At 35.5% G+C, this 27,497-nt stretch overlaps 1 protein-coding gene across 26 annotated transcripts; it reads left to right on the top strand.

Annotated features, from left to right (window-relative positions):
* Window positions 1–6,539: 6,539 nt before the first annotated feature.
* Nhe2 (Na[+]/H[+] hydrogen exchanger 2) lies at window positions 6,540–27,446 on the top strand. Of its 26 annotated transcripts, none has more exons than XM_089466091.1 (21): window positions 6,540–7,046; window positions 8,710–8,968; window positions 10,477–10,740; window positions 12,571–12,767; window positions 12,922–13,042; window positions 13,348–13,486; window positions 13,604–13,821; window positions 13,882–14,174; window positions 14,301–14,426; window positions 14,502–14,659; window positions 15,024–15,162; window positions 15,796–15,810; window positions 17,509–17,565; window positions 17,681–17,767; window positions 17,833–18,013; window positions 18,692–18,814; window positions 19,625–19,837; window positions 21,748–21,960; window positions 22,538–22,883; window positions 23,687–23,998; window positions 26,207–27,446. In XM_089466091.1, exons 1-21 carry the CDS (start codon window positions 6,540–6,542, stop codon window positions 26,730–26,732), a joined length of 4,494 nt encoding a protein of 1,497 aa, XP_089322217.1. In that variant the 3' UTR covers window positions 26,733–27,446. The 26 variants fall into 26 exon arrangements, with proteins under 26 accessions (XP_089322217.1, XP_017857676.1, XP_017857675.1 ...); XM_018002187.2 differs by having other exon boundaries at window positions 14,502–14,689; window positions 17,833–17,914; window positions 18,722–18,814; XM_018002186.2 differs by having other exon boundaries at window positions 14,502–14,689; window positions 17,833–17,914.
* Window positions 27,447–27,497: the final 51 nt, after the last annotated feature.

Raw genomic sequence — 27,497 nt, 5'->3', positions numbered from 1 at the left:
ATTAAAAAGTCATTCAATCAAATTTGTTTTTCGATAAAAACAAATTATTTACTTCAAAATTTTTATAGCACTGTATTTTGTTATCGATTGTAATGCCCGTTGAGCTCCACATTTCTTGCGACATTTTCAATGTAAAAGGCTGACCACATTAAATTCTAGCAATAAATAAATCAGAAATAATAACAAAAGCCACGATAACACTTTCCATAATTATATTACGCAAGTATGTCGGACAAAGCATTTGATTTATGATGAATTGGTAGCTGCTATCAATATTGTAATTCCTATAATATCTATACATATGTAAGTCCTATATTGGACTTATTTTTAAGGCAGTTCAATTTAGTTGAGGTATTCCCGAAAACAAAACAACATAAAAAAAATAAAATAAAAAAAGATATAAAATAAATATCAATTTCCTATCAAATTGGTTTTAAAGCTCATAATTAAATCACGTTTGATATCATAAATATATGAGCTCATCATAGTCAGGCGAAAAACTAGAAAATTGTCCACAAAATTGATTAAAGAGTTGGAATAATATAGATAAATTTTACTTCTGCTGAAAATGGGAAATATACAAATCAAGTATACGATTTAGCTTAATGTATTAATCAATATATTGTCTCATAAGACCACTTGCTGTTTGCCCAATTTTGGGCCATAAATATGCGTTTTTTGCTAACAGTAAACCAATTACGAAGCAAGCCAAAGGAAAAGGACAATTTCAACGGAAGTCGAAGAAGTTTTTTTTTTCTTTCCTTTTCAGTTTGGGCTTAGCTCACTTGTCACTCTGTGGGATATTGTCCTTACACTACACCCGAAGTTCTGTCGTAAGGCCGTTAAATGATTTTGCGGTGATTTGTGATTCACATTTTGGCAGCTCCTGCTGCTGTTGTTGTTGCGGTCTTTTGAGTCATTTATATGACATGCTTTTGGGACCCTTTTTACTACTGTCAAGGTCATAATTATGGGTAGAGAAGTCTTGGAATTTTACTTATCGAGATTATCAATATAGCAGTTGGAGTAATATCATTAGGGAAAGTAGTTAAAAAATTTCAGAAAATGGGAGGAGGGCAAAGGGTTAAGAGTTGAATACTTGAATACATAATCAAATTTCTTTGTCTGCAAGGGTATTAAAAAGTTGTTCTCATCTCTATAAATCATTTAATCAAAATATGTTAAACAAAAATTCCACAGCGATAACTGTTTATAGATTTTTAGATATACAAACGAAAATCAATGTCTTATACTACATGAAAAGTAAGAAGAAAAATAAATAGAATAAAGAATAAACATAAATAAATGAAATACAAATTACAATATATAGATAAATTTATTTATACGTGGAACGAATTGTTCTGACAAGGTCTCATAACATTATTGTTGTTCTTATCTATTAGAATTGTAAATAAACCAACTTTTGTCTTAGCTGCGTGCCACTTTATATTTAGTCAAGGATAAATAAAATTTAATTGCTTTGCATAGGCATTTTATGACCTCTTCCGCCCCAGGGCAACGAATCCCTTCTTAGAGTCAGAAAATTCAGTTGTTCAAATGCTGCGGAGAATGGAAGTTTGACTGAATGCCTTCGAATGATAGAATATTTTTAAATACACTGAGAGGGAGGATGCAGGAGTTATGTTTTTGAACTAAGCTCAAAGATTGTTGGTATTTAGTCAACGTCAATGTTCATATAAAATTAAAATGTTTTAAAAATGTGTTAATATCATACTAATGTCTATTGCAATTGCTATCACTCAGTCTAGACTCTCTGCGCAGTTTTAGGTCAAATTTAGTACACACAAAAACGCCAGGCATATGGAAATTGTTTTCCAAATTGAATTTCACTGATAAATTGTGTTTGTTAGCAGCTGCAGTGCTTCATTTTGACCAAGTTCCGCTGCGGAACTTTGCCATCTTGGCTGGAGAGCTACATTGAACTGGTTCATAATCCGCCTGCAACCGGTTACAGTTGCATGTGTTGAGAATTTGCTATTTTGCTATTTTGCTAATTTGCTTGAAAATGAATCACATTATTATTATTATTATTATTACCATTATTATGAATGTGGAGGAAAACTATTGCATGCCCAGCCAGAGCAACACATCGCAATTGTCTCTGCGCGTGTGGCTATCGATTCGGCCTGGCCCTAAGGTCAAAGTTTGCTTAATTTGAATTTGGCTTTCAATTCATATGCATATATTTATTTATCGATCTGTTCATATAGTAACACACAGCTGCGGCATATAGTATGTGCAGTCGAATGCATTTCTGAAATGCATTTTGAATATCTATTTTTTTTTTTTTTTTTGCTGCCACAAAGACAAACATTTTCTTGGTAAGCGTCCAAAAAATAAATCCGTCTATTGACCATAAAGAAATGGCGTTTTGAATATTAAAATTGCATTTTGTATACCCTAGAGCCGTTAAGTGTCTAAGAAAGGTAATAACTACCAAATGGATAAGATAAAGAAATTATCTATTTTCAAGTTTGTACGTGAGAAATAAAGGAAAAAAAAAGAAATACGAAAATATTCTATATATAGGCATATTCTTCAGTTTCATTTACGTCTGTTCGACTGTCTAAAAATTAACCACAAAGATGAACAGATCGTCAGAGGCTGAATACACATTTACTCAAACTAACGAAATAGAACTTGATCATATAATGACCAATTTATATTATACTTCCTTTCAGTACAGAGTATCTAGCAACTACATATAACCCACTTTCTCGTCTGACCTTTAAATGTTTTCTTTTTGGCCATTTCAAACCTGAACTTGAATTTGACGCAGTCTGGAGGCATGGCCAACGGCTACAGACGACTAAATTCTGTTCAAAAATATTTGCAATTTATATGAAAACTGAAAAAAAAAAAAAAAACAAAACAAATTGTGAATGCAAAAACCAAAAGTCAAAGTTAATATTCAACAGTTGAACGGATACGTCAATTCCATTTAGCGCTCAAGTACTGCCCCCAGGTGTCATATCACGGACCATAATTCCATAAATTATTATCGACAGCAGTCAATATTTATGTGCCAAAAGCGAACTTTATGAAAATTATTTCGGAAATCCATTCACAAATGTCAGTTGAGTATATTAGTTTTGTGCAATGCCCGTCTTGCTACCCGTTTCTCTGAAAGTTCAAAGAGATATAGTGAATGAGGCATGGCAAGTCGGATAAAATTGTATCGTGTACAATTTCACAGCTAGAAACTAAAAAAATAAAGCTAAAAATGGATCTGGAGTATTATGCAGTCGATAACGCCCGGCTAAAACGTTCTTATTTATGTATTTTTATTGTGCTTAATAATTAAAGCCGATTAAGCTTAAGGCAAAGAAATTTTTACTTTTTAAAGCAATATTTTTATAGCACTTGAGAATAATTTTCCAGTTTAAATTTGTAGGCATTTCATTAATACACTTACGCTTGGCTGTCAAGGTCACAGATTTTGTGTGTTGTGTGGCCTTTAGCCACTGTGTTACATAATTCACTCGGTTTGCAAACATCCTTGCTATGCGCTCATGGTGCTTTTTGAATTGCTGAAATTCTAGTAACATTATCGTTTACTCTGGCCTCTTAAGTTCTTAAACTATTTAATTGGATGCAATTAGTTCCATCTGAAATGAATTTATTTTACACTGAACTCTGTTGTTCAATTATTAAGTTAGCCATAAGCCGTTTAGCGACTTTGATTACCGCTCTAGGGCGATTAAGTGGTTAGTTAACGTTTGCATAGAAGTCACTGAGCTTGAAAATGTTTTCAGTTGGTTGTGGCCCCGCCATGCCGCTCATTGACGGACTCTCTGAATTGACTTGGGGGGTAAATCAATTTAGAATACGCCGATGGCCGATGTGACGCACGCGCCTATTGTTTAAATTGAAAATAGGAACTACAATCTGAAGAGGGGTTAGGTTTATTTAATGTAAACGGAAAGTTTTTGACGCATATTGATTTCATATTTCATATCGTATTTCGGGATTGATTACTAAATTTCAAAGACAGGCCACGAGTTAGTGGAAATTTCATTAGATGAGACGGACAAGACTTAATTGAGATATAAAAGACCTCGTTGTAGGACTCCAATTGAGACTTCGACAACAAGAATCAGACTCAAATTCTGGTTCAGCTGAAGACATTTTTTTAAATAGAGAGATGTATCAGAAATATTTCCATCTATTATTTATGTTTGATATGATATATGAATCGAATTAAAATAATTTGTTATAACACTTCTTAAGTTGCTTCTTTTTATTTTCAATCTGGATGAAAGTCTATTTGACTCAACGAGATCCACTGTAAAACTGAAGTCAGACTTAAACGATGATAGGCAATTAACATAAAGACTTTAAATGAAATCGATTGACACTTAACATAGAGGTAGGTACCTATCGATATACGATTTATACAATTAACATAAAAGCTTTGCATTATAGAAATGCTTTTTGATTAGCACACCAATAAGAATGTTCTAGTAAGGAATTTTCGACTGGAAGATACCCTGAGCTTCAGGTTTAAGGCCTCAGCCAACCAAGTCTTCGCTTGCAGCCATGTTGTTTTCTTGAGTATACACATTTTCGAAAAGATAAAGCTATCAGAATGATTTATTTGGTCTATGTTTGTATATACTTAAGATGAATTTATATGCCAAATTAAATGTGGGTCCAAAGATTATGAGATATTATTATAATTAGCCCCCGTATACCCATAAACTATAGCTTATCACTTGACTGTGGCGACAATAATAAATCATATTTGACGGGCAACACTCTGAAAAGTAAACAACTGTAATATTTTTGCAAACGAATTCCACTTTCAATTGATAAAAATTGCATAAATATTGGGCTGAAGGCGACAACAGCGGGAGGCTCTGTCACTCGATGTTGCCCTTCAATTGAGTGCATCTTGTCATTGCACTTGACTGCAGCCAGTCGATGCATCAATTACTGTGGCACATAGTATTCTAATTATACGATCTTTCGCGCTTTATCTGTCTGTGGCGGCATCTTGATGGATAAGCGACTGTAATGGAAGCGCGTGTTGATAGCGGTAATTGTCTGCTATCAGCCGCTATTTTTGCGTCCAATTTAAATCTCCCGCTATCAGCATCCATGAGAAACGAAAAGACTTTAATTTGTTTAATTTTTTACTTGTATTATAACGGCAATTAGCATGGTCTATCATGGCGCTAAGTGCACTGGATCTATCCAGTTAAAAGTTCAAATATTTACTCGACATCTGCAAATAAGATTTTCAACATCTTCAAGTGGAATACTTGCGATACGATTAGCGCCCAACGTCACATTGTCAATTAACAATGGAAATTCAAAAATTTAGAGGTGTGTACAAAAATGTTACTCAACTTTGGACTAACTTAACAGAAATATCATTCATTGGGGCTGTAATATGAGTTTTTTAAATTTTATTTATATCAATTTTCCATTAGTCGTAATACGAAAAAGATTCACGTTATCGAAAATTCAAGACAAATATTATTTTTAACATATTTAAGAAAATTATATTTATTAAATAGCATAGAAACATTTTAAAGAAATTTTTTAGTTTTCATTTTAAAAGTTAGAGAAAATTCAAGGACTTTAATAAAAGTATTTCCTATCCCTAGAACTTTTCCCCAATATTCGCTCAGCACGGAATAGACCTAGATCCATATTTAAGCCTCTATCTGATAAATCATAAGCCATTCCCAAGATTGTATTTCTTTATATATTGATATACGATATCTCAGTGGTATTTCAGGCTTGGCTTTCACTTCCATTTCTTACAGCTGAAAACGAACAGTATATTTGATTACAATTGATATCTGATATACCTATATATATGCTTAAGCACACAAAGAGCGAGAGAATGAATTGGTTGTACTTTTGGCTCTGCGTGATTTTAGCACATTTTCTTATTGTTTGGCATTTTTTTATTGATTGGTTTGCCTTTTAATGTTCTCTGTGCAAAGATTCGCTTAAAATGTGGAAGTTTTCATGCTAAGTGAATTTACTGGGTTTTAACCAGTTTAAGTTGGTTATTGCGGCAGGTCGGTCGATAGGCTATTGCCCATAGATAATCAATTCGATTAGGATAGGTTAGGTAGGAAGCGTGCTTGAAATATAAATGAAGTGATTTAGCTGTTAGGAATTTTTTTAGATGCACATAGAGTGAAGTCACATTTTTGAATGAATTCAAGGATTCAAGGAACTCCTGGCTGCCGTTGTTTGTCTAAATAATGTCCATAATATATAATGTATATATATTGTATATGTGTATTTGTAGAAGGACCCACGGGTCGCTTAAGCAAACTCGTTTGACATTTTGTTTAATCTTCTACTTACAGACACTCGCCAAATTGAGTTCAACTAGGCGGCAAGAAACGGTATAGCAAAGCACAAACACCCACACACACACGCCAAGTAAACACACATACACACATAGTGTATATTATGCCCGCAGAAATCAATAACTCTGCCGTATACCGAGTTCAAGTCGTAAACAACATAAATCAACAACAAAAGGCCGGAGCATGAGTGGCCGGACGGAAAAGGATTACGACAGTGCGACGCCAGCGTTGCAGCAACAAATGAACCTCGCCCGCCGCGCCTGCTGGAGCAGCTGCGCAAGCACAGCAGCTCCTCCCACTCCCACTCCCACTCACACGCGCAGCGCCGACTCCAATTCCAATTCCAGTTATCGCCTTGGTGCTATAAAAACTCAATTGCGCGAGAGAACAGCTTGCCAGGCAGTGAATCGAATGGCTCGAAATCAAAGCGTGCACCACTTGGCTGCACCACCAGCAATCGCACCACCGAGTGAGCCGCCATCAGCAGCAGCCACAAAAATGTGTAAATACAGTGACAGTGGCAGCTGGCAGCGGCAACTGTTGCTTCTGTTATGCGGCATTTGTTTGCTCTTGGGCAGCATCGAGGCGCGTCCCAATATGAGTGCAGCCAGCAGCTCCAGTTCCAGTTCCAGCTCCAGCTCCAGCTCCAGCTCCACAATGAAGCCGGCGGATTCCCTCCCACAGCTAAACGTAAGTTTCAATACTTTTTTGATACGTTTGGGGTTATCCTAGAATATCGGACTGTTATTGTTATGAGAGAGGTTTGGTCGACTCACTGCCAATTTCAATAAATTTTTAATTCAAATAGTAGATTTTTTTTTTTTCAATTTTATATGTTTAACTATCTGTCATTATTCTTGAGATTATTGTCGCCAATTAAAGGAAATAAAAAGTACTCTGAACGACCCTAAATTCTGGTTAAAAATAAAAGTTTTTTTTTTTAACAGCACAAATTAAATAAATATTTATTGCAAAACTAAGCAATACACATTTATTTCTCAGGATTAGGGATCAAGCAGAGTATCCTTTGTCGCCTTTGTTGGCTTAGTAGCTTGCTAACATTACTATCCACTTAATCTGTTAATTTTTTTATTCAACTCATCAAGGACCCTTTGCAGGATTCCTCATAAGCTTTTCAAGTACTCTTCTACATTGATAGTGATTAGAATATTTATTCTCCATTCGTCAGAATCTCGAAGACTCGCCAAACGCTCTTTATTTAATTAGAAATCCATAATTATCGAATCATTTTATATTTTATATAAATTTTAGTGTATAGAAAATTCATAGCTTAACTACAAATCAAAATCATCCCCTTCCATATCCTTCAATTCAATTGCTGCTGTTTAACTTACCTTACTTCATTTTAACTTTGTTGTTTCCCTCATTCCTACCGCATGAAATCAAGTCATTTATAATTTATGAGCTGCCATTTGATTCCAACTGCTTTTAAATTGATTTCAATTGGATTTTGACTGCTGTCAATTTGGTTAGTTAAATGTAATGGAGTATGAGAAACCTTTAACTGGCCTACTTAAATAACTTCGATTCCCTTCGAGTAGGCCAGTTAAAGGTTTCTCATTTCCGTCGGAAATTTTCCTGAATTTTTTAAATAATAAAAATTTAATTAGTTACATTGACTGCTTTCTTGCCCTATTCAACGACTGCGCAAAAAAAAAAAAAATGGCTTTAATTATGATAATTGGCCAAGTTGAAGAATTGCAAAACGCTGGAAATGCCTTATGTCATGAGTTATTAACAAATGTGTCGGCTGACGTCAATGGCTGACAGTCTGAATGGACGGACAACCGACTGAAGATATAGTCTATGATAGATACGACTGTACAGCCTTAAGAGATAATTGTAGTTTGTAATATGACAGGGATTACTTTGGCTGATTGTTCCACTTAGTTAGTTAGTTGAGTGACACAAAGATAAATGTATTTGATGTTGTGATATAAGAACTCACAATTTAGCGAGGGATTAGAATGTGATACAGAAATTATAAAAATTAAATGGATTATAAGAAACTTTAGTGGTTTATAAATTTGAGTCTGAACAATAAAAGTAAATAACGGCACTGACCTATAACAACATATCGTGAACTGAAATATCAAGCGACATATGATAAATTATTTATAAGAATTCATTCATGAATTTTTCCGTTGGGTGAATCACCCTTCAATTAACTGTCTAGCTGCTCGATAAAGTCCTTTCGACATTATTTGACATTATTTATGGACAATTACCGATATGTGTACCGAATTCGACCTGATAAAAGCGAATCAATTACAGTGGCGCCCTGGCCAATGATTACATTTATGCTTATATCCTTTCGCCCCAACACGTTTAGCTGGCACAGACGACAACGACGTCGTCGTCGTTGGCTGCGTCAACGGCGCTCCCGCCACCTCTGCCTCTTCCCCACGCCGCACACCTGAAAGCAGACACTCACGGCGAGAAGGACCTGTTCGATGTGTCGCTCGACGATGAGGAAGAGGAGGGACATCATCACACGGAACGCTATCCGCTCTCCCAAGTGGATTTTGCACGGGTCAAGACGCCGTTCATAATTGGCATTTGGATACTGTCAGCGAGCATTGCCAAAATCGGTAAGTATATATGCTTAGTACCTACAATATACCCATATTTATGTATATAGTATGTAACTCTAGTTGCTGTGTCTGTGTGGGGGCGTGGCTGTAGGCTGGCAGCGGTTGCCAGGACAGCAAAATCAATATGTTTTATATAACGTTGGCCCTACCGCTGTCACTGACATGCAGATTTACGTCAAATTGTAAGCGTGTGTGTGTGTGGGTGTGTGTGAGTGCCTGTATTGATGTGTGAGTGTACAGCCCTGTCCCAGCTGAAGGACATTGCATAAGCGCCAGCCAAGTGCGCAACAAGCACAACGAAAACCTTGACACTGCCCCCTAAAAAGCAACCCCCAAAAAAAATGTAATTCAATCCCTGCGCCAACCCTCAAACCGTAGCCCAAACATCAGCCCCAGGAGCAACAATTTACTGATTGCATAAACCATTCTGGCTGCAATCTCGATGCCGACCTACCACACCTCCCGCCCGTCGACCCCATCGCGCTCTTGACTTTGTAATCTGCTTGGCTTGCTCTTGCAGCCGATTTAAACCTTGACTGGTTTTTGTTGTTTTTTTTTTTTTTTTTAATATTTTATTCGCTTTTGCACAAAAGTCCATTTGCTGAAGGCCATCAAATATGCGCCCGAAAGGCACACGCAGCTAAACAACTCACCCACCCATCCATTGTTAGCCTCTTTTTATAGACAACTCCCCGCTGCTCCGCATTGGCAACACAAGTGACCAGAGCGACTTAAACGCTTATAAGAAACATTTTCAAAATGATGCCAAAATTATGCAGAAGTTAATTAAATTAAAGTCTCACTTTAGCTTGATGAAATTTTTGGGGAAATTGCAACCACGGGTTCTATATAGATTTTTAATAGAGAGAACGATAAATAAAATAATATTAGGTTACTATAACATATATTAAAATTATAATAAAATAAAACTAGTAATAGAAACATTCATATAAGGTATATTCTGCATTCGTCTCGACAATAATAAATAATATTCAAATCTAATCATTAATTAGAATGAAAATAATTTGAGATATATAAAATATAATGGAATATATTTGATTTTAAATTATGTCTTTACTAATTTTGTTCTACAACTCTTACAAATTTATTTGCGCATATTTGTGTTGAAGTGCCTTAAGTGTCTTGTTTTATGTAGCAGAGTGTACTATAGTACTATAGTACTATAGTAGTATAGTCGTCAGTATAGACATTGACCCAAATACAGAAATCAACAATAAACAAAGTGTATATTTGCGAGGTATATGGGAGGGGATCTGATGGCGAAATTTCCATGTAAATGGGCCTTTGTTGAAATGGAAATGGCTATTGTCTCGCTTTTTATAGTCAGTGTAACTTCAGCAAAAGTATTTGTAAGCCACGCCCTCGTCAACGCCCCAACTACTCTGATATGTGCATATGTAAATACATGAGTATTGTGAGGCCCATGTCAAGTTTTCTTTTTTTCGCATTTTAAACTTATATTTGTTTTTCTCTTTACATTTCAGGTTTTCACATGACACCCAAGTTGCATCTGATATTTCCGGAATCCTGCCTGCTGATTGTCGTGGGCGTGGTAATAGGCGTTGTGCTCTACTTTTGCACGGATGTTGCCGTTTCCCCACTCACGCCGAACACGTTCTTCTTCTACATGCTGCCGCCGATAATTCTGGATGCGGGCTACTTTATGCCGAATCGCATGTTCTTCGACAACCTGGGCACCATCCTGCTAATGGCCGTCGTCGGCACCATCTTCAATGTGGCCACAATTGGTAAGCGTATCCAATGAATTGATTTCCATTGAAGTTGCGTCATCGTCATCGTCATCGTTATCGCATCTGTGCCGCCAATTGAGTGGAACGCGACCCTTAAGTGTGTTGAAATTGAAGTGGTTGCTCAGCCATGACTGCACCACTTGATGGTGGATCACACTCATCCATTACGCGCGAAAGCTTAATTCATTTGCCCTCTCATGGAGCCTAACAATAAGCATAGATAGTTTGAGTGGAGGGATCTTGGGGTACTTGGTAATACTTGGTACTTGGTACTTGGTAATAGTTAAAATGTTGGATAGATAAAATATGAATATGTGTATAAGTAAATATTTTCACAAAGGTAAACTTTAATCTCTTAAAAATTATATAGTTATTCCATTCCCAAATTATCAATTCAGATTTTCATATAAACCTGCTTTAAACCTTTTCGGAATGTTAAACTGAACACATTTGGGAATTCAAAGTAAATGAGCGTTGCCAAGGAAATATTAATGTTAAATATTAACTATTTAGTAGCTATATACCATATTAATGTATATAGCCACTAAAACCAGAATATAAAATTAATAATACGATGTCAGTGCAGCCAGCGTAGCGTTAACTCTCAACATTTCAATTGCAATTTTCACACGCCGACACAGTCAGCAAAATTAGTGGGTACATACATACATATGTGGAGCATTACACAGAGCACATTACAATGGCGACACGCTTGTTACACACACACACACACACACATCGAAATTCGTGGCACGCGAACAACAAACATTGTTGTCCAAGGGCAGGGCAATATGAGCATGGAACGGAGAGTGACTGCGCAGGGTTGTGGGGGGAGGGAACAGTTGTAGATGACCGTTTAGACGTGATTTATGCCAAATGTGGCACCGCACGGGATTGATGTGAATGTGTGCATGCATATACACATAGATAGACACATACATACATACAGATACAGATACATGCCTGTATCTAGGGTAATTTTTGAGGAAACGAGATTTAATGATGAAGGCACGAGGCAGTACGCTCAGTCGGCTCACATCCCCACAAAGTGATTTTAATGAAATATAAGCAAATATTTACAGATCTGAGAGACTTTGTTACACCTAAATGTTGACAAATGTTAGATAAAACCCACACTGAAACTCATATTAAATGTAGTGTTTCCTTGAGTAAGTTGAAATTTAAGATTTTTGTTGGTGTCTTGTTGAGATTTTATTACGCGTACTTTTCCAAGTATTTTACTGTTGGTGCTACCAGGGTTTTTACTGATATACAAAGCTGCTAGATATTGTTACAAATGTTAGATATGACCAACTTTGAAACTCAAGTTTAAATTTAAGATTTTCATTGCTGATTTGTTGAGGTTGTTTTGCACGGTCTTTTTCGAGTATTATTCTACAGCAACTGTATTTCTACTGCTATATACATATATACTTCTAAGTATATGCTGCTATTACTTTTTCTGCAGAGCTACAACGTACCTTTACTTTTCCTCCTATTGGCTTGTTAAAACCAAATTACTACTTTTACTTCTCCTGCTCTTTTTTATGAATAACTGCAACTAGCTGTTCCTGCCCTTTCACAAAATAGCTACTGCTTTTCAATTATCAATTGCTCTAAATTCAACCTGTGTGTGCATTATCTCATCAAATAACCCAATATTAATACAGCGTATTCCCATTTCAATTGCATTAGAAGAACTCAGTTTAATTAAGTGTGCGCACACGTGCCGACGTGTGCAACTGACAATGCAATAAATTAAAAAAAGAAGAAGCAGAGAATAGCAATAGCTGAGTGTAGAGATTCATGCCCGTCCTTGCATTGCAGGTGGCTCGCTTTATGCGTGTGGCGTGATGGGCATCTTTGGCGATGAGACGCCCAAGCTATTGGATGTCTTTCTGTTTGCGTCGCTTATTTCCGCCGTGGATCCGGTGGCCGTCCTTGCCGTCTTCGAGGAAATACACGTCAACGAGATCCTCTACATTGTTGTCTTCGGCGAGTCCCTGCTAAACGATGCCGTTACGGTAAGTACAGTTGCTTTTATTGGGTGATTCGCCTGAAGCTTTTACAAGCCCATCAAATCATCGTTTAAGCCACGAAGCAGTTCCTCTCGAAATGCAACTACCGATTGTTACTAGCTGGCTATACTATATACATTCGTTTGATATGCTCTTGCAGGTTGTCATGTACCACATGATGGAAGTCTATAACGAAATTGGATTGCCGCACATAATGGCGCAGGACATTGCCAGCGGCGTTGGCTCCTTTTTCGTTGTGGCTCTGGGAGGCACTGCCATAGGTAATATATACATAAGTTGAACGTATCGAATATATACTATAGATGTATGCGTAGAATGAAGACATATTCATACAGCTGTAGTTCATTATAAATGCATATTCAGATTGATGTATATTATATAAATAATAATAAACATATAAGAGTGCTCTTAGGAGACATCTAGAGCCCTGCGGACATTTCTAGGATTTTTATCCCATTTTAAGTTATACTGTATGTCTACTAGATCTAGATTTATATTCAAATATGTTTTTATATCCTTATTCAATTCATATTCTATTTGTATTTTGTTTATTTTCCCTACTCAGGCATCATTTGGGGCTTCCTAACCGGTCTGGTAACACGATTTACGGATCATGTGCGTGTCATAGAGCCCATATTTATATTTGTTATGGCCTATCTTGCGTATCTAAATGCGGAAATCTTTCATATGAGCGGTATTCTAGCGTAAGTATGATCTAAATAAAACTAATATAAATATTAGTATATTTCAATATTTCTACATTTCTCTTTTTCTCTCTCTCTCTCTGTTTCTCTCTGGCTCTCTCTTGCTGTATTGTGCAGCATTACCTTCTGTGGCATTACAATGAAGAACTATGTGGAATCGAATATCTCTCAGAAATCGCACACGACCGTTAAATATGCCCTGAAAATGTTATCCAGCTCGGCGGAGACAATTATCTTTATGTTCCTAGGCGTGGCGACAGTCAATAACATGCACGTGTGGAATACGTGGTTTGTGGTGCTAACCATTACCTTCTGCTCCGTTTTTCGTGTTATCGGTGGGTGATCTATTTACTCTTCCAAATGTCCATTGCTGAAATCATTCTATTCCTGCCCAGGTGTGATTATACTGTCGGCCATTGCCAATCGTTTTCGACTGCACAAATTGTCGCGGGTGGATCAGTTCGTCATGTCGTATGGCGGTCTACGTGGCGCTGTTGCCTTTGCTCTCGTGCTGCTCGTCGATGAGAAGGTGGTCAAGCATAAGAATATGTTTGTGACCACAACCATAGCTGTGATCTACTTTACGGTGTTTCTGCAAGGCATCACCATAAAACCGCTCGTCAAGATACTAAATGTGAAGCGAGCCAACAAACGTAAACCCTCCATGAACGAACGCATACACGAACGTGTAAGTTGGACATGCATGTTAATTATTTAGCTGGTAGTTAGAAATGTTATCTGTATGAAGGATATACATTTATACTCCTGATTAAACCTAGCTAATCTACACTAATTATTTTGTTTATTTCTTTAGTTCATGGACCACTTGATGGCTGGCATTGAGGATATTGTGGGCAAGACAGGCAACTACAATGTGCGTGATAAGTTCAAGCGTTTCGACAATCGCTTCATACGCCCACTGCTGATCAGAGATCTGAAGGTAAAATAATCCTAACCAGATTATATCTCGATTTATTTAAACTCTCTCTCTATCTCTGTCTGTTTTACTCTGCAGGGCGCTGAACCAAAGATTATTGAGACATACTCCAAGCTGACCATGCGCGATGCCATGGAGGTGATGCGTCGCAATCCTTCGACAATTGGCCAGATGACGGGCACCGAGTCGATGAGTGCACTGTTTAGGAATTATACCAATAATTATATTGGGGGCAGGTGGGCACCGCCAACCATATACACCACCTGGTAAACGAATTTTGGATAATCGATAAACAATAATCGATAACGATAACGATAACGATAACAATAGACGTACAATGCATGTATGCAACAAATTAAACAACAAAACTTTTGTAGTCCTTTCTTAGCATGAACAGCACAAACAATTTGATTGGCTCCTAATTTGTACACTCAATAATACTTCTGTCTCTCTCTCACTCTTACACGATTATTCTCTATATATTACTTTTGCATATCTAAAATTCGTTTATCTGTATCTTTAGTTAATATTTGGTAGTGTTATATGTACATACATATAAGAACTTTATTTTATTGCCTTCTAATCTCTTGAATCGCACAGTCCAAGCTTAACAAATCTGGATAACTCGTGCTCCCACAACCTCGACATGGCTGAACTGGACTATAATCCATCGAAAAAGGATTTGACTGATGCCAAGATACATCACTTGCTCGCCGAAGAACTAAAGCCCTATCGAAGGGTATGTATACCGATAACGAAAGAACAACATTCAGCATTTCAGCATAATAATCGATTTTTGTTTGGTTTTCTATGATATAGCAGTACCAGTTTTATCGACTACTACTATATACCTTATAGCATTTTCACATACACATATAGACACACACACACAGCCCAAGTTCTTAAATACTAATCCAATATATGATATATATATCACGATTCTAATCGATCTCACCAAAAATACTTGACGCCTAGTAGACGTATTTGTATATTATGCTTTCACCTTAGTTTCCTTTTTGGGCATTTGGTTTTGAGACACGCTTCTCTCTATCTCTCTCTCTCTCTCGCTCTCTTTCTCTCAATATATATAAATATCTATATTTATCTATCTCTCACACATACTCTCTATTTACATATACTGATTATATCTATATATTTAGATATATTTGTAATTAATCGTTTGTTTGATTTCTTCCCGTTGTTACGAACTCAACTTCGACTTCAACTTCTCGTCAACGTCACGTATTCAACTAAATCAAAAAAAAAAAAAAAAAAACAAAAAATATATCCAAAAACTACTTCAAATTTTTGTGTGCTTTGAAAATTATTTACGAAACTGTACAAAAATATTCAAATATTTTCGTAATGAAAGGCTTCCATACAAATGGTACGAATAAATTGGTTCAAACTGATTTAAGAGTTTTATGTTTAATTTTTAGTTTCGTTTTCTTAACAAATTTTTATAACCATTTCAATTAAAACTAATTTTTTTCTGTATATGTTACACTCTTTGTGAGTCTGTACGAATGACCACAAAACGTTTTTGTAATGCATATAATTAATTATATTAATTATACTAATTAACTAATCAACAGTTTCTAGTAATTGTCTTTATGTATTTTAATTGGTGTCTATATGAAAACAAATGCAAAAAACAGTCTTTAAATAATCGTATTTATAAACAAATTTTCTCTTAATGACAAAAATAATTGTCACATTTTATATAAATATACATGAGTACATATATGTATACTTAAATCCAATTTGATAAAGCTCTAAAATCAAATTTGATATGTTATTTTTATTTTTTTTTTAATTTTTACATTCATTGTACATGAAACAAGCTAAAAGTAAAGGTGGTTAGATATAGATAGACTCAATAGAATTTAAAAGTGATTCCGATAGAATCTAACTAAAAGAGATATGGAAATCTTTAAATATTTTCTTATAATAAACAGAAACAAAAAGATTTTTGATAAATTAGAAGATGTATAAAATTAAAAAATATACATATATAAAAAAATTTAAAAAAATAGAACAAATACTTGACATTTTTTATTAGATTATTTTTACCATAGTATTTCAAATTTCGTTAACAAAATTTGTTATTTAATTGAAAGTCTTACTTAATTTTACACTGAATTAAGTAAGGGGTTCGGCTCCGGCGCAAATATTTTTATAAAATTTTATTTTATTATTTATCACTTTTCACTTACGAAAATAATATGATTAACCTTCCACTTTTGCAAGATACTTATAACACTTACCGTTTAGTAATATATATTCATATATAATCATAGTTGTTGTGTTGCAATTTATATCCTTCTAATATTATATATCTGTATACTCTTTTCAAAATATACATTAGTGCTTGAAACAAATGAATATGTATGAGGTCTGTTCAATATTTATCTGCTTTGTCCCTTTCAACCGATGTATAAAAATTTTTGTGGCCTGTTTATAGTTCTTTTTAGAAACAGAAAAAAACATTAAAGGCCTGAGAAATCTAGAACATTATTAGTGTCCCCATGTTAGGTTCTCAAAGCCAAAGCAATTGCAAACGTGAAAGTTATACAAATATGGAATATTCAAACTTGCCGCCATAACTGAGTGACCTAAGAATATATAATATAATATAATATATTTATTTGTTTTATTATATACAAAATATGTGAAAATATGTATACTGCGTATGCGTTTATTATTGGAAAGAGTATTCGTGTTTCGGCTGATCCGAAGTTAACCCTCAATTGTTGCGCCCAAATGCACCGTCCTTGATAACTATATAAATATATATACATATACATATATATAAATGTATTATTCAGATGGCGTAATCTCTATATATATTCTGTACAAATGTTATGCGACCTTTTTACACCGTAATCAATTGTTGTTTTTGTTAGTTCTCAGCAAATTAAAATAATAAATTTTTCTTTATGTAAAATAAATGTTGAGCATTGCCCCGACGCTAGTTAATCCTTTTAACGAATTCTATATATATATACATATATCACTTAAGAACACTACATGTTCGTATATGTCTGATCTTGCATTAAATGTGCTTTCGTCATATTCCTTACAGCACCGTCGTCTTAGTTATAGCCGACACGCAGTAGATGACAGAGATTTGTCCACACAGGTGAGTTCATGAAAACACTTTGACAAATCTCTGAGAGCACCTATAGAGTACTGTCTCACATATATATTTATTTAATTTATATAAATATATGATTTCTATGCATATATCATTTTAGGTCAATTATAAAATGCAAATGAATTTCCGTCGCATGTTCAACGATCGCAAACATCACAAGCGCAGCAAACGTGGCGCCAGCAATAAGGTAAGGAGAGATCTTTGTTTTAATGTTGTAAATTAGAATTTAATATATACTTATGCTCTCTGCAGGAGACCAAGGAGAATGTTAAACAGAATCATGTCTCCTTCCATGATTTCCAGCAGAACGGCACCGCGAAGCAGCTCTCCAATGGTACGAATACGCATCCGAGTTCAAACCATTCACGCAAAAAATCTTACAGAAAAAGACATACTCACAATTCACTTAACAAATATCGTAGATTAGACATAGGTAAATGCCGCTAAATGAATACAGAAATTAAATATTTAAAAAACAATGAAAACAAACTAATTCCTCCAATTTGTAGTAGCATCTGTAGAGAGTTATAATCAAAATTGAAAATTATCAGTTGATTATCTGGACTGTAGCTGTGTCCCAGATATAATCTGAACGTTTAAGTAGAGTTTATTTCGATTTTTATAATTTGATCAACATCAATACAATCTATCCAAGTCTAGCTATACATAACCTGCACCTCATTATATTTAAGTTTTTTTTATGCATTTCTAATAAGCATGCGGAGGGCTCGTAAAATATAATACAAAAATATTTCAACTTTGCAGTAAATTTTTCCACATATCAATTTTACGAACCCTTTCTTACATAATGCATCACGTTTTGTTATTAATATATTTTTTTTTTTTACAAAATTCATTTAAAGAACAATTGGTTACTAATTCTAAATACCCAAAAAATCTTCTTTTTTTTTTCTTCCTCCTACGACACACGCCATCCTTCCCGATGTCTACCAACAAAAACAATTGGTTGAAACTAAAAAAACTGTTAAAAAAAAATTGTTTTGCACATTTAACAACACTGACCACACGCACTCACCAAAAACAAATCCATTTTGTATTTAACAACTCCATCCATGATATATATAATCTTGTGATATTATATCATCTAAAGACTATATTAACGATGTGCTTAATGAAACAGCCGAGGATTGCCAACAAAATCCGAATGAGATCAATGTCATTGGACCCAGCGACGATTGGGACGATGGTCTAACATTCACAGCAAAATCATCACGTAAGTTCCATTTGCTTCTATATGTTTCATATCTTTGTGTTCCATATATCGTCAACTAATTCGTGTAAGCGATATGCCATATAGGGCTATTGGTGGCCGGCCAATGCATTGCCTTATAAGAGTTATGATTTCAAAGTTTCTCTTTTGCTCAACCGAATCTAGCGATCTGTATGATCTATGCTCTCGATCGGTGGTTATATAGCTATAACCGATTTGTGTTCTTCTTCTTTATTCCTTTTAAGTTTTTTCGTTTTCAATCTGAGCAACTGACTACACAAAAATGCCATCAAGTATTTCATTTGATCCTATAACAAAATGGGCCTTACGCCAGACTTGATCTATATGATTTTACACAGTCCGACACAACTGCTTAAAGTACAGTAAAAATAGTTCCGGAAGGCTATGAACATTTTGTACAATTTGCTCTAGTTGTTTATTATATCTAGTAGCCGGTGTTGTTTCGCTGTTAAAATCTAGATGAAAAGTTGTATAGTTTTTTATACTCTCCCACACTTTAGTGACACATGAACCAACTCAAATGATAACAGATAAACTCTAGAGCCAAAGCTCTATCAACTTTTTTTATTTTTATTTTTTTATTTTATTTTATTTTTTTTTTTTTTTTTTTGACCACCTAACATTGTCCTTAAACGCGTAATCTTTGGCTAGTACCTAAAATAAATAAACTAAAAGCTATAACGACAATATTTCTATATATATTTTTTTATCCCTATTTTATGCCTATCCAATTTCATTTGATTTGACATACCAATATGTTGCTCGATATATCCGTATATATCCGTATATTAGCTGACTCGGATCGCGCCAATAATAACTCTCTGATAGCGCATATACAAAACCTGCCCGGTTTTGATGCATCTAAAGCGCGCATCGTTCAGCACTATGCGCCCAAACTTGAGGACGGTCCTCAGCCAGAACTAGACTCGCCCGATCCACCAGTTGGACCCACAGCGGCCGAACTGATCCTGCCCTGGCGACGGGATCGTTCATACCAGAGCATTGGTAAACAATATCAACGAGAATCAAACAATAACAAAAACCACCAAAAATATCTATAATTATATGAAAAAGAACCTTTGGATATACAAACTATGTATATTCAATCTCATATTTAGCGACATTCCATGTCTTCCATTATCCCTACATCTATGATATGCATAAACATTTGTAGATCATCCGCTTAGGCTTGACCCACACGAATATCTCTCAAGTTCCTCATCTAAATTCTATAGAGAAAATATATATACAAAATATTGCCAGTATTTCTATTCTTGTAAATAATCAAAGATAAAGTAATACTACCTATCTAAATTTGCATATTTAAAGATTAAAACTTAAAATTTCGTCAGCATTTACAGTTGAGAGAAGCGTAATGAATAAGTTGAAATTAATCTTGATATTATAAAATATTTATACACCAAAGTATAACAAAGTACTTACTTAATCGGTATATCTAAAATATATGATAGAGTTTACTTAACAACTGGCACTGAAACTTATTTTTTTTTCTGCGCTTCTCTCTTTGATTTAAAGCCGATCATCTCCATTCGCTGTTTTGTCATTCGTCATTCATAAAAACTGAACAATATCAAAGATAAATTCTTTGCATTTGCAAGCCATAAAACCGTTTATCTATCTCATAATCTCTTAGAAATTGAATGTACAAACGTAAATTGTGCTAAAACATTTGAAGCTGCTGTTTAAGCTATACCGAGTTTAATTTAGTTGCTTCTTTATTTGTCTATTTTTTCTATTTATTCTATTTATTTTAGTTGTGTTAACAGATTTTTACTGAGGCCCATTTTATTTAGTTCCTAATTTATCAAAATCCTTATATATTCCTGAATTGGCAACATACAAATATATAAGCTCAAAAATGCAGTTAGCTCTACTACCTGTTAAAAATTAACAGCTAGATCAGCTGACAGTCTATTTGAATGGGAACATGTACTACTGGGCCAATGTATTCTTTACTTATTCTTCTCTGTTCTTTAACTGTCTTCAATAGTTGTCATCGATGTCTGTGAAACGACTGATTGTTATATATATATATATACATCCATGTACCTAAAAACTCTCGCTGAATTGCTTGATTGATAGAAAAAAAGAAACAAAACAAAACACCTCTGCAATAAAGCTCGTAGTTCTTGTAGTTCCATAAATCCATAACTAATGATAATTACCATAGGCGTTCATCTGAAAAAGCAATGCCGAAATTTAGTATTTATTTGTAGAAATCCATAATATTACGCAAATCAATTGAAATTGAAATCACAAAACAAAAATTGAAAGCATTTCAAGCATTTGAAACATTTCGAGCATTTTGAAGCGAACCAAACAGCAAAAGCAGCATGGCATTTTTGTGCATGACAAAGTTATTTGTTGTTGCCCTCCCAGAACCATATACAACCTTTTAAGTTCAAAGACGCGTCGACACAACAGATATATTTAAGTCATTGGTTATTATCCTAATATTTTTATTAGTCTTCTTTTCATACAAAAAATACGAATCGAATCGAATCAATCAAACTTTTCGAACTTCTATCGAATTTTTAAATATATTTAATAATAGTAATTAATTAAATATATTAAATTAAGTTCGATGGTTCTGCCTAGCTAACGCCAGTTCCGATATCATTGAAACTGATGGATCGGTTCATTCGCTGGTTCGCGCTTTACAGCACGCTAACTCGATTCGATGCGTTTTGATTTATGTATGCTGATTCTAACGGAATTGTTTTGCATTTTAGTTGAGTGCACTTTATTCATATACTCCTCTCCCGATATTTAGTAGTTATCGATAACTGAGCTTAAGCGAACTAGCCAATCTGAACGCGCGACGCATGCCAGAGAATAGTCAAACAAGTTTAAAAAACCTACTGAAAAACAATCACCAAATTTCTATCCCACAGTGGCGGAGCATCCAATACCCGAAGAGGATCGCAATTTATCGCGCGACTCGGATGGCGAACGGCGCGTGGCCACGCCCACAGCCACAGAGTCGCAGCTGCCGTGGAAGCGCCAGGGCGATGAAAGCACGGATGCAGTGCAGCAAAATGAATTTCCCGCCTGGGCCTCAAACAAGGAGTATTTGGCATACAATTCGCCCAGCGCCACCTTTCTAGGTAAGATACAAAGTTAATCAAGCTGCTGACGAGATAGCAGCCAGTCCAGCTCCAAGTACGGACGGGAACGGGCAGTTTTCCAACACTGAATGTACAAATTCCGGTTCCGTTTCCGTTACGACTTCAACTATTTCTATTTCTGCTATTCAAATTTAAATGTAAATTGGCTTTTAAAAAAACCTCTATGAAAGAAAATAAACATATGTAAATAACTGAAGTTACATGTGTATATAACTAAATATGTATAATTGGTAAAATATATAGTTTTCTCTTGTGTTTCCTAAGTGCACCACAGCTTTGAGCTCGAGACTAAACGAAACAAACTAAAAAATTCTAATTGATCGTAAATCACATGCAGTTCTTTTTCTATATGATTTTATTTTCGTTAATTTCCTGAACTTTGTGTTTTCTTCTCTTTGCCGCATTGTTTATCCTTTGGTAACTGTTGCCCACGCCCACACACCGATAAATACACACACACACACACACTCTCTGTCTCTCTCTATCTCTCGATACCGTGTACATTTTGATGTTGCCCGCAACCAACTGTGCTCGCTCCCGACTCACGCCCACGTAGGTGGTATAAACAAGCCTAAACAGCCCAAGTCCGTCATAGGTCTGTTCCGTCGCGAAAGTTCCAGCTCGAAGGCCGGCAGCCTGGGGCTTGGCAGCAACAGCAGTGGCGCGGTGGATGCAGCCACAGCCAGCCAGGATCTTGTGGCTGCGCCCAATGTGGGCAACGCCATGAATCCCACTGCTTCGACGTCCAAGCACAATCCACGGCTGGACAACCGCTCACAGTCCATTTCATCTAGCACATTGGGCGCTCACCTAGTAGGGCCGGACGGTCATACCGGACCCTTTCCGGTCACGGCCAGTCATCGCCGGAACGTGCGACGTGGCTCCATGCTGGAGCTTAGCGGGTAAGTCTTTGTTACGCCTGCGGCACACTGCCACACTTTGTTGTCCACACGCACGCGCGCGCACACACACACACACACAGTGTGCACATATATGTATGTGTGTGTGTTTTGTTTTGTCTTTATGTAGCTTGAATGTGCAATGCATGTGGGTGTAATTGATCGTTTCTGTGCTTGTTTTTTGTTTCTTTAGTTTTTCCTAGGACTGTTTATATATGTCATAAACTTCATTAAACAAGGGTCAAAATATTTAGAATATAATTTTTTGTTGAATGCCAATCAATAGCTTCCACCCCAATTCGTATGAGCTCAAAGAGATATAACGAAAGCAGACACAACTTAAGACTTTATTTTGTTAGAAATAATCGGAAACAAAATTTTGGGATGCTGCCTCATATCGTATATCATTTATATATTTTTCTGCATTTTACTAGTATTCATTTCTTTTACTAACAAATGCTATACAATTTCCTAAGCTAAGCATGCATAAAATGGCGTAAAAATATATATGCAAAAAAAATAAAAGAATACTTATGAACTACTTTATTTGAGTAAAAAGCCAAGCTCTTTACAAATTTGATCAATAAAAATAAAAAAGTAATAAAAATTTGTTCGTTTGCTCAAATTTGCTTTTGATTTCGCTGATTGTTTTTTACATTTCGAATATATACACATATTCTTTCTTAAGCGAAACAATTGAATTATCCATGATTTCTTTTGTAACACTTTAATATTTGTGTGCTCTCAATTTGATTTCGAAAAATACAAATAAATGCGAAATGCGCGACTTGACAACGGTTTCGCAGACTTATAGCAACTGGACGCAGACCCAGTAGAATTTTGCTCTGTAGTCCTGGCGCTAATAACTTGCTAGAGAACACAACAACAACAACAACTACAAGAACAACAGCCACAACAACAGCAACAGCTATCAATGTCAAACCAATATTAATAACAACAACTCCAACAACAACAAGTACTACTGCAACAACAGCCACAGTCAGCAATAGCAATTCAGCAAATCAAACAGCCGGAAATTACAATTCCCCGAGCAACTCGTCAACAACCAACTACAGCTCACCCACATCGGAGAGCAGCGGCGCTACGTACTATTCAAAGTAATCCGAGTGCCCAAAAATAATACCACCAAAGGGCAATCAAAATGCAATGCAACTAAAGCCGGCCAATGTCGAATTTCTACTAATCTTATATCGTATACCAGACAAAAAGAAACTAACACAATAAAACCTATGATCGAAACTATATTTATATATATATGTCCTATATATATATAATTTGTATAGAGATCAGTCCACGCATATCTCATTCAGTCAGTGGAAATCAAAATTCACGTAGTCTATGTCTATATACACATATATATATAACTGGATCTAGATTTGACTTTCAATCTCTCTGGCAATTGGCATTACTTCATATCGCACTCATCAAGTATTCTATGCAGAGCTGGGCTCCATAATTGTATGAGTTGTCCGTATGCCTAGGCAGGAACTAAATAGATTGGTGTAACTATCCCAACTAACTCAATTTTCTATAGTTTTTGTATATATATAATTTATTAACAAGTTTTCTGTTTTCGACTAAATGATTCATTATTAACACTTACTCTGTAATTTAACATGTAGTTAACATTTTACTAAAACCAATTGCACAATTTGCTGCTGTTATCGAAAATTTGCTTTATTGCTTTCAACTTTTTTGTTTATAATTTTGAATTATATTTTTAGCGCCGTTTCAATTGAGTCCGTATAGCAGCTGTCTATGCCACAGCCAAATGCTTCTATCACACTTAGTAAACACCACAACACAACACATATATCAATATTTTCCAATTACAAATTATATACACAATATCCAAAATAGTAGTCGAGCTGTTGTAAAAGTCTAGTATTTATTGGCTATTGGCTCTTAATTATATATATATCAAATATATGATTCATAAATATGTGTAAGTATTTTGGCTTGCTTTATATGATTACCAAATAGATAACAACTGTGCTAACCCCAACAAGTGTTACTGTTATATGTGTGTATATTAGAGGTATTCCTGTAACTGATTGACTGGGTTTGTTTGTATGAATTGATATATAAATAGAATCATTTATAAATATAGAGGGACTTTGTATTATTAACAAAGAAATAGAATTAGTTTGATGCAGAACAATATATAGTCGAAAAATGAATAAACAATAAAGAAGTGAATAAAGCTAAAAAAAAAACATGAAAATACAGATTTTATGAGGTTCTCTTATAGGAAAAAAATGTATTTTCTCTACCGATCCTAGAGGTTTTTGTATTACTTTCTAGTTTCTCATCAGTCTAGCGAATATAAATAAATGTAATCATGTAAGCTATTAGAAAGAGAATCTTAAATAAAAATTTAGTTCAATCAGTTACATTGAAATATCTCCGCAACTAAATACTAATATTCGACATTCTCAAACATAAATCATTCTTACTTTGAAAAGAGCCCAACAAACTGCTGGCAGTTGTTTGAAAAGTTGTTTTAAATGTGCTTACATTTATCTATATCTATAAATAATAAAATAAACCCCCATATTATACATTAGCTTTTACATGTCTTCTCCTCACTCTGTAAATTTGCTTTAAAATTTCTATTTTTCTGCTTACGCTTCTCCTTTTTTTACTACAAACTATTCTATAATATAATTATTTCTCTGAGTACCCAGAACCCATTGAACATAAATGTGTTTAACAATGAGAAAAATACATTTGCTATCCTAAGAGCCAGTGTGCTAGCGCTCTGCAATGCTGCCAACCCAGGTGCAAACGAATTCCGAATTATGTATGTTAAAGTCCATCGCAGAGGCTGTGTGTGAACTTGAAGAAGGCCGTATACCCTGATAAAGATGATATTAATATCGATTAAAATAATGATATAATCATAAGTTTACATTAGATTATAATAAAAACAATAATATTCCTTGGGTTCAGGTCATTTGCTAGTCGGATACTCTCGACTAGAGCTCACTTAATTCTTTGCTTATTAAATTTCCTTGCTCTGTAGTGATTTCAGTATTAAAGTAATATAAACAAATTATATGTAAACTACTTATTTGTTGAAGCTATTGAGTAATTAATACAATATTTGATTCGTTTCTTAGTTATCTATCGGTAGAGGCCCCAGTTAATGAATTAGTTGTTTTAGCCTCATTGTAACCCATGTTCATATATCGCTCCATCTCAATCAAAATTGAACCCGAAATTGACATTTACTTTCTCTCGACTCTCTCTTCACATCCATTGCCCAACCGCACACAACAACAACAACAACAACACAATCACAGTGATACAATACCCGAGGAATCCACCTATCAGCACGGCCACTCCAAATCGCTCTGCGAACCCGCGGATGGGGATGATTGGGACGCGATGCCGCTTACTAATACCGGCGCCTCCGTCTCCGCCTCCACGGCGGGCGAGAGAGTAATGCATTCGGGTCGTGAGCCTTTGCTGCCCCGCTTGGCATCGACGCCACGTGCCCAGATCCGACACATGAGCGCCGGTGCGGTGAGCGGTGCTACTGTGGGCGTGCCGGGCTGCAAGAATCAAGTGACCACCGCGTTGCTAGACTACGAGGACACTGACAGCGAAACCGAGGACGAGGACGATGACGAAGGCGAGGATTTCGATTTGTATGACGATGAGAATATTGTGGTCACCACATTCACAACCCCACTCACGCCACGCCTACACGAGCTGGGCAGACGCGGCGGACCTGGTGGTGGTGGAGCATCTGGCGGTGGTCCAACCACCAGCACCACCACCACGAGCATTCGCCTGACGCGGAACAACGATGAAAGCATCATTTGAGTGTCGAGCAGTGCAGATGCAGCTGTTTCAGCTAGTTGGACAGCCCGTGTCCGGTCCAGATTTAGTCCCTTCCAATACGAAATGTTCTACTGAGATCAGCAACGATTAAACCCCAACATAGCTATATATAGTTCGTTCTATATGTGCATACATTTTGGCTTAAAAGTAAAAAACAATGAAAAAAACGTCATATTAAAACTAAATAACTAAAAATCTGTATATACCAAGGGAGAACAGCTACCGACGGCTTGCCGCAAATTAATTGTCCTTGCAGATGGGATTCTATAGCAACAATGTGTATAATTGATATACAAGGATACAATTTTAAATTTCACATTTAAATTTAAGAAAAATATCAATAATTTTTGTGAGTTGCATTAAAATGTCTACATTTTACGGATGCTATCAAGTATATAAAGAGATCAAATCTTCTATCCTTTACTGATCTAGAATTGTCTCTGCAAGGGTATATACCTACCTACCTAGACTAGCACATAAATTTGATTGCTTCTTTGAAAAATTGGAAACGTATCTACTTAAATATATATTCATATTCTATTGTATTTCATTGTATTTAAACAAGCCTAATGCAAATGTGTTCCAGAAACAATTGTGTTATCATTAACAATTTAGCCAAAGTTCAGATTAAGTCGTAACATTGTTTTTGCTTTTAGTTTAGATAAATTTATCGTAAATATATACAAAATAAATATATATGAGCGTAATTTGAACTGTGTTGCTACCGGTATAGCTACAGTGTTTAGT

The sequence above is a fragment of the Drosophila arizonae genome, chromosome 3 (assembly GCF_054131065.1).
Source record: "Drosophila arizonae isolate 15081-1271.41 chromosome 3, UAZ_ARI_1.0, whole genome shotgun sequence".
NCBI classification, from domain to species: Eukaryota; Metazoa; Arthropoda; class Insecta; order Diptera; family Drosophilidae; genus Drosophila; species Drosophila arizonae.
The sequence above is the reverse complement of the archived record's forward strand: the minus strand, read 5'-3'. Positions and strand labels throughout refer to the sequence as shown.

Excerpts from the sequence above, each read along its gene's own strand:
- Nhe2 (XM_089466088.1), top strand. The coding sequence starts at position 6,540 with ATGAGTGGCCGGACGGAAAAGGATTACGACAGTGCGACGCCAGCGTTG. Across the intron at positions 7,047-8,709 it reads ATTCCCTCCCACAGCTAAAC|CTGGCACAGACGACAACGAC; the intron begins GTAAGTTTCAAT and ends CAACACGTTTAG. Across the intron at positions 18,014-18,691 it reads ATATCGTAGATTAGACATAG|ACTATATTAACGATGTGCTT; the intron begins GTAAATGCCGCT and ends TATCATCTAAAG.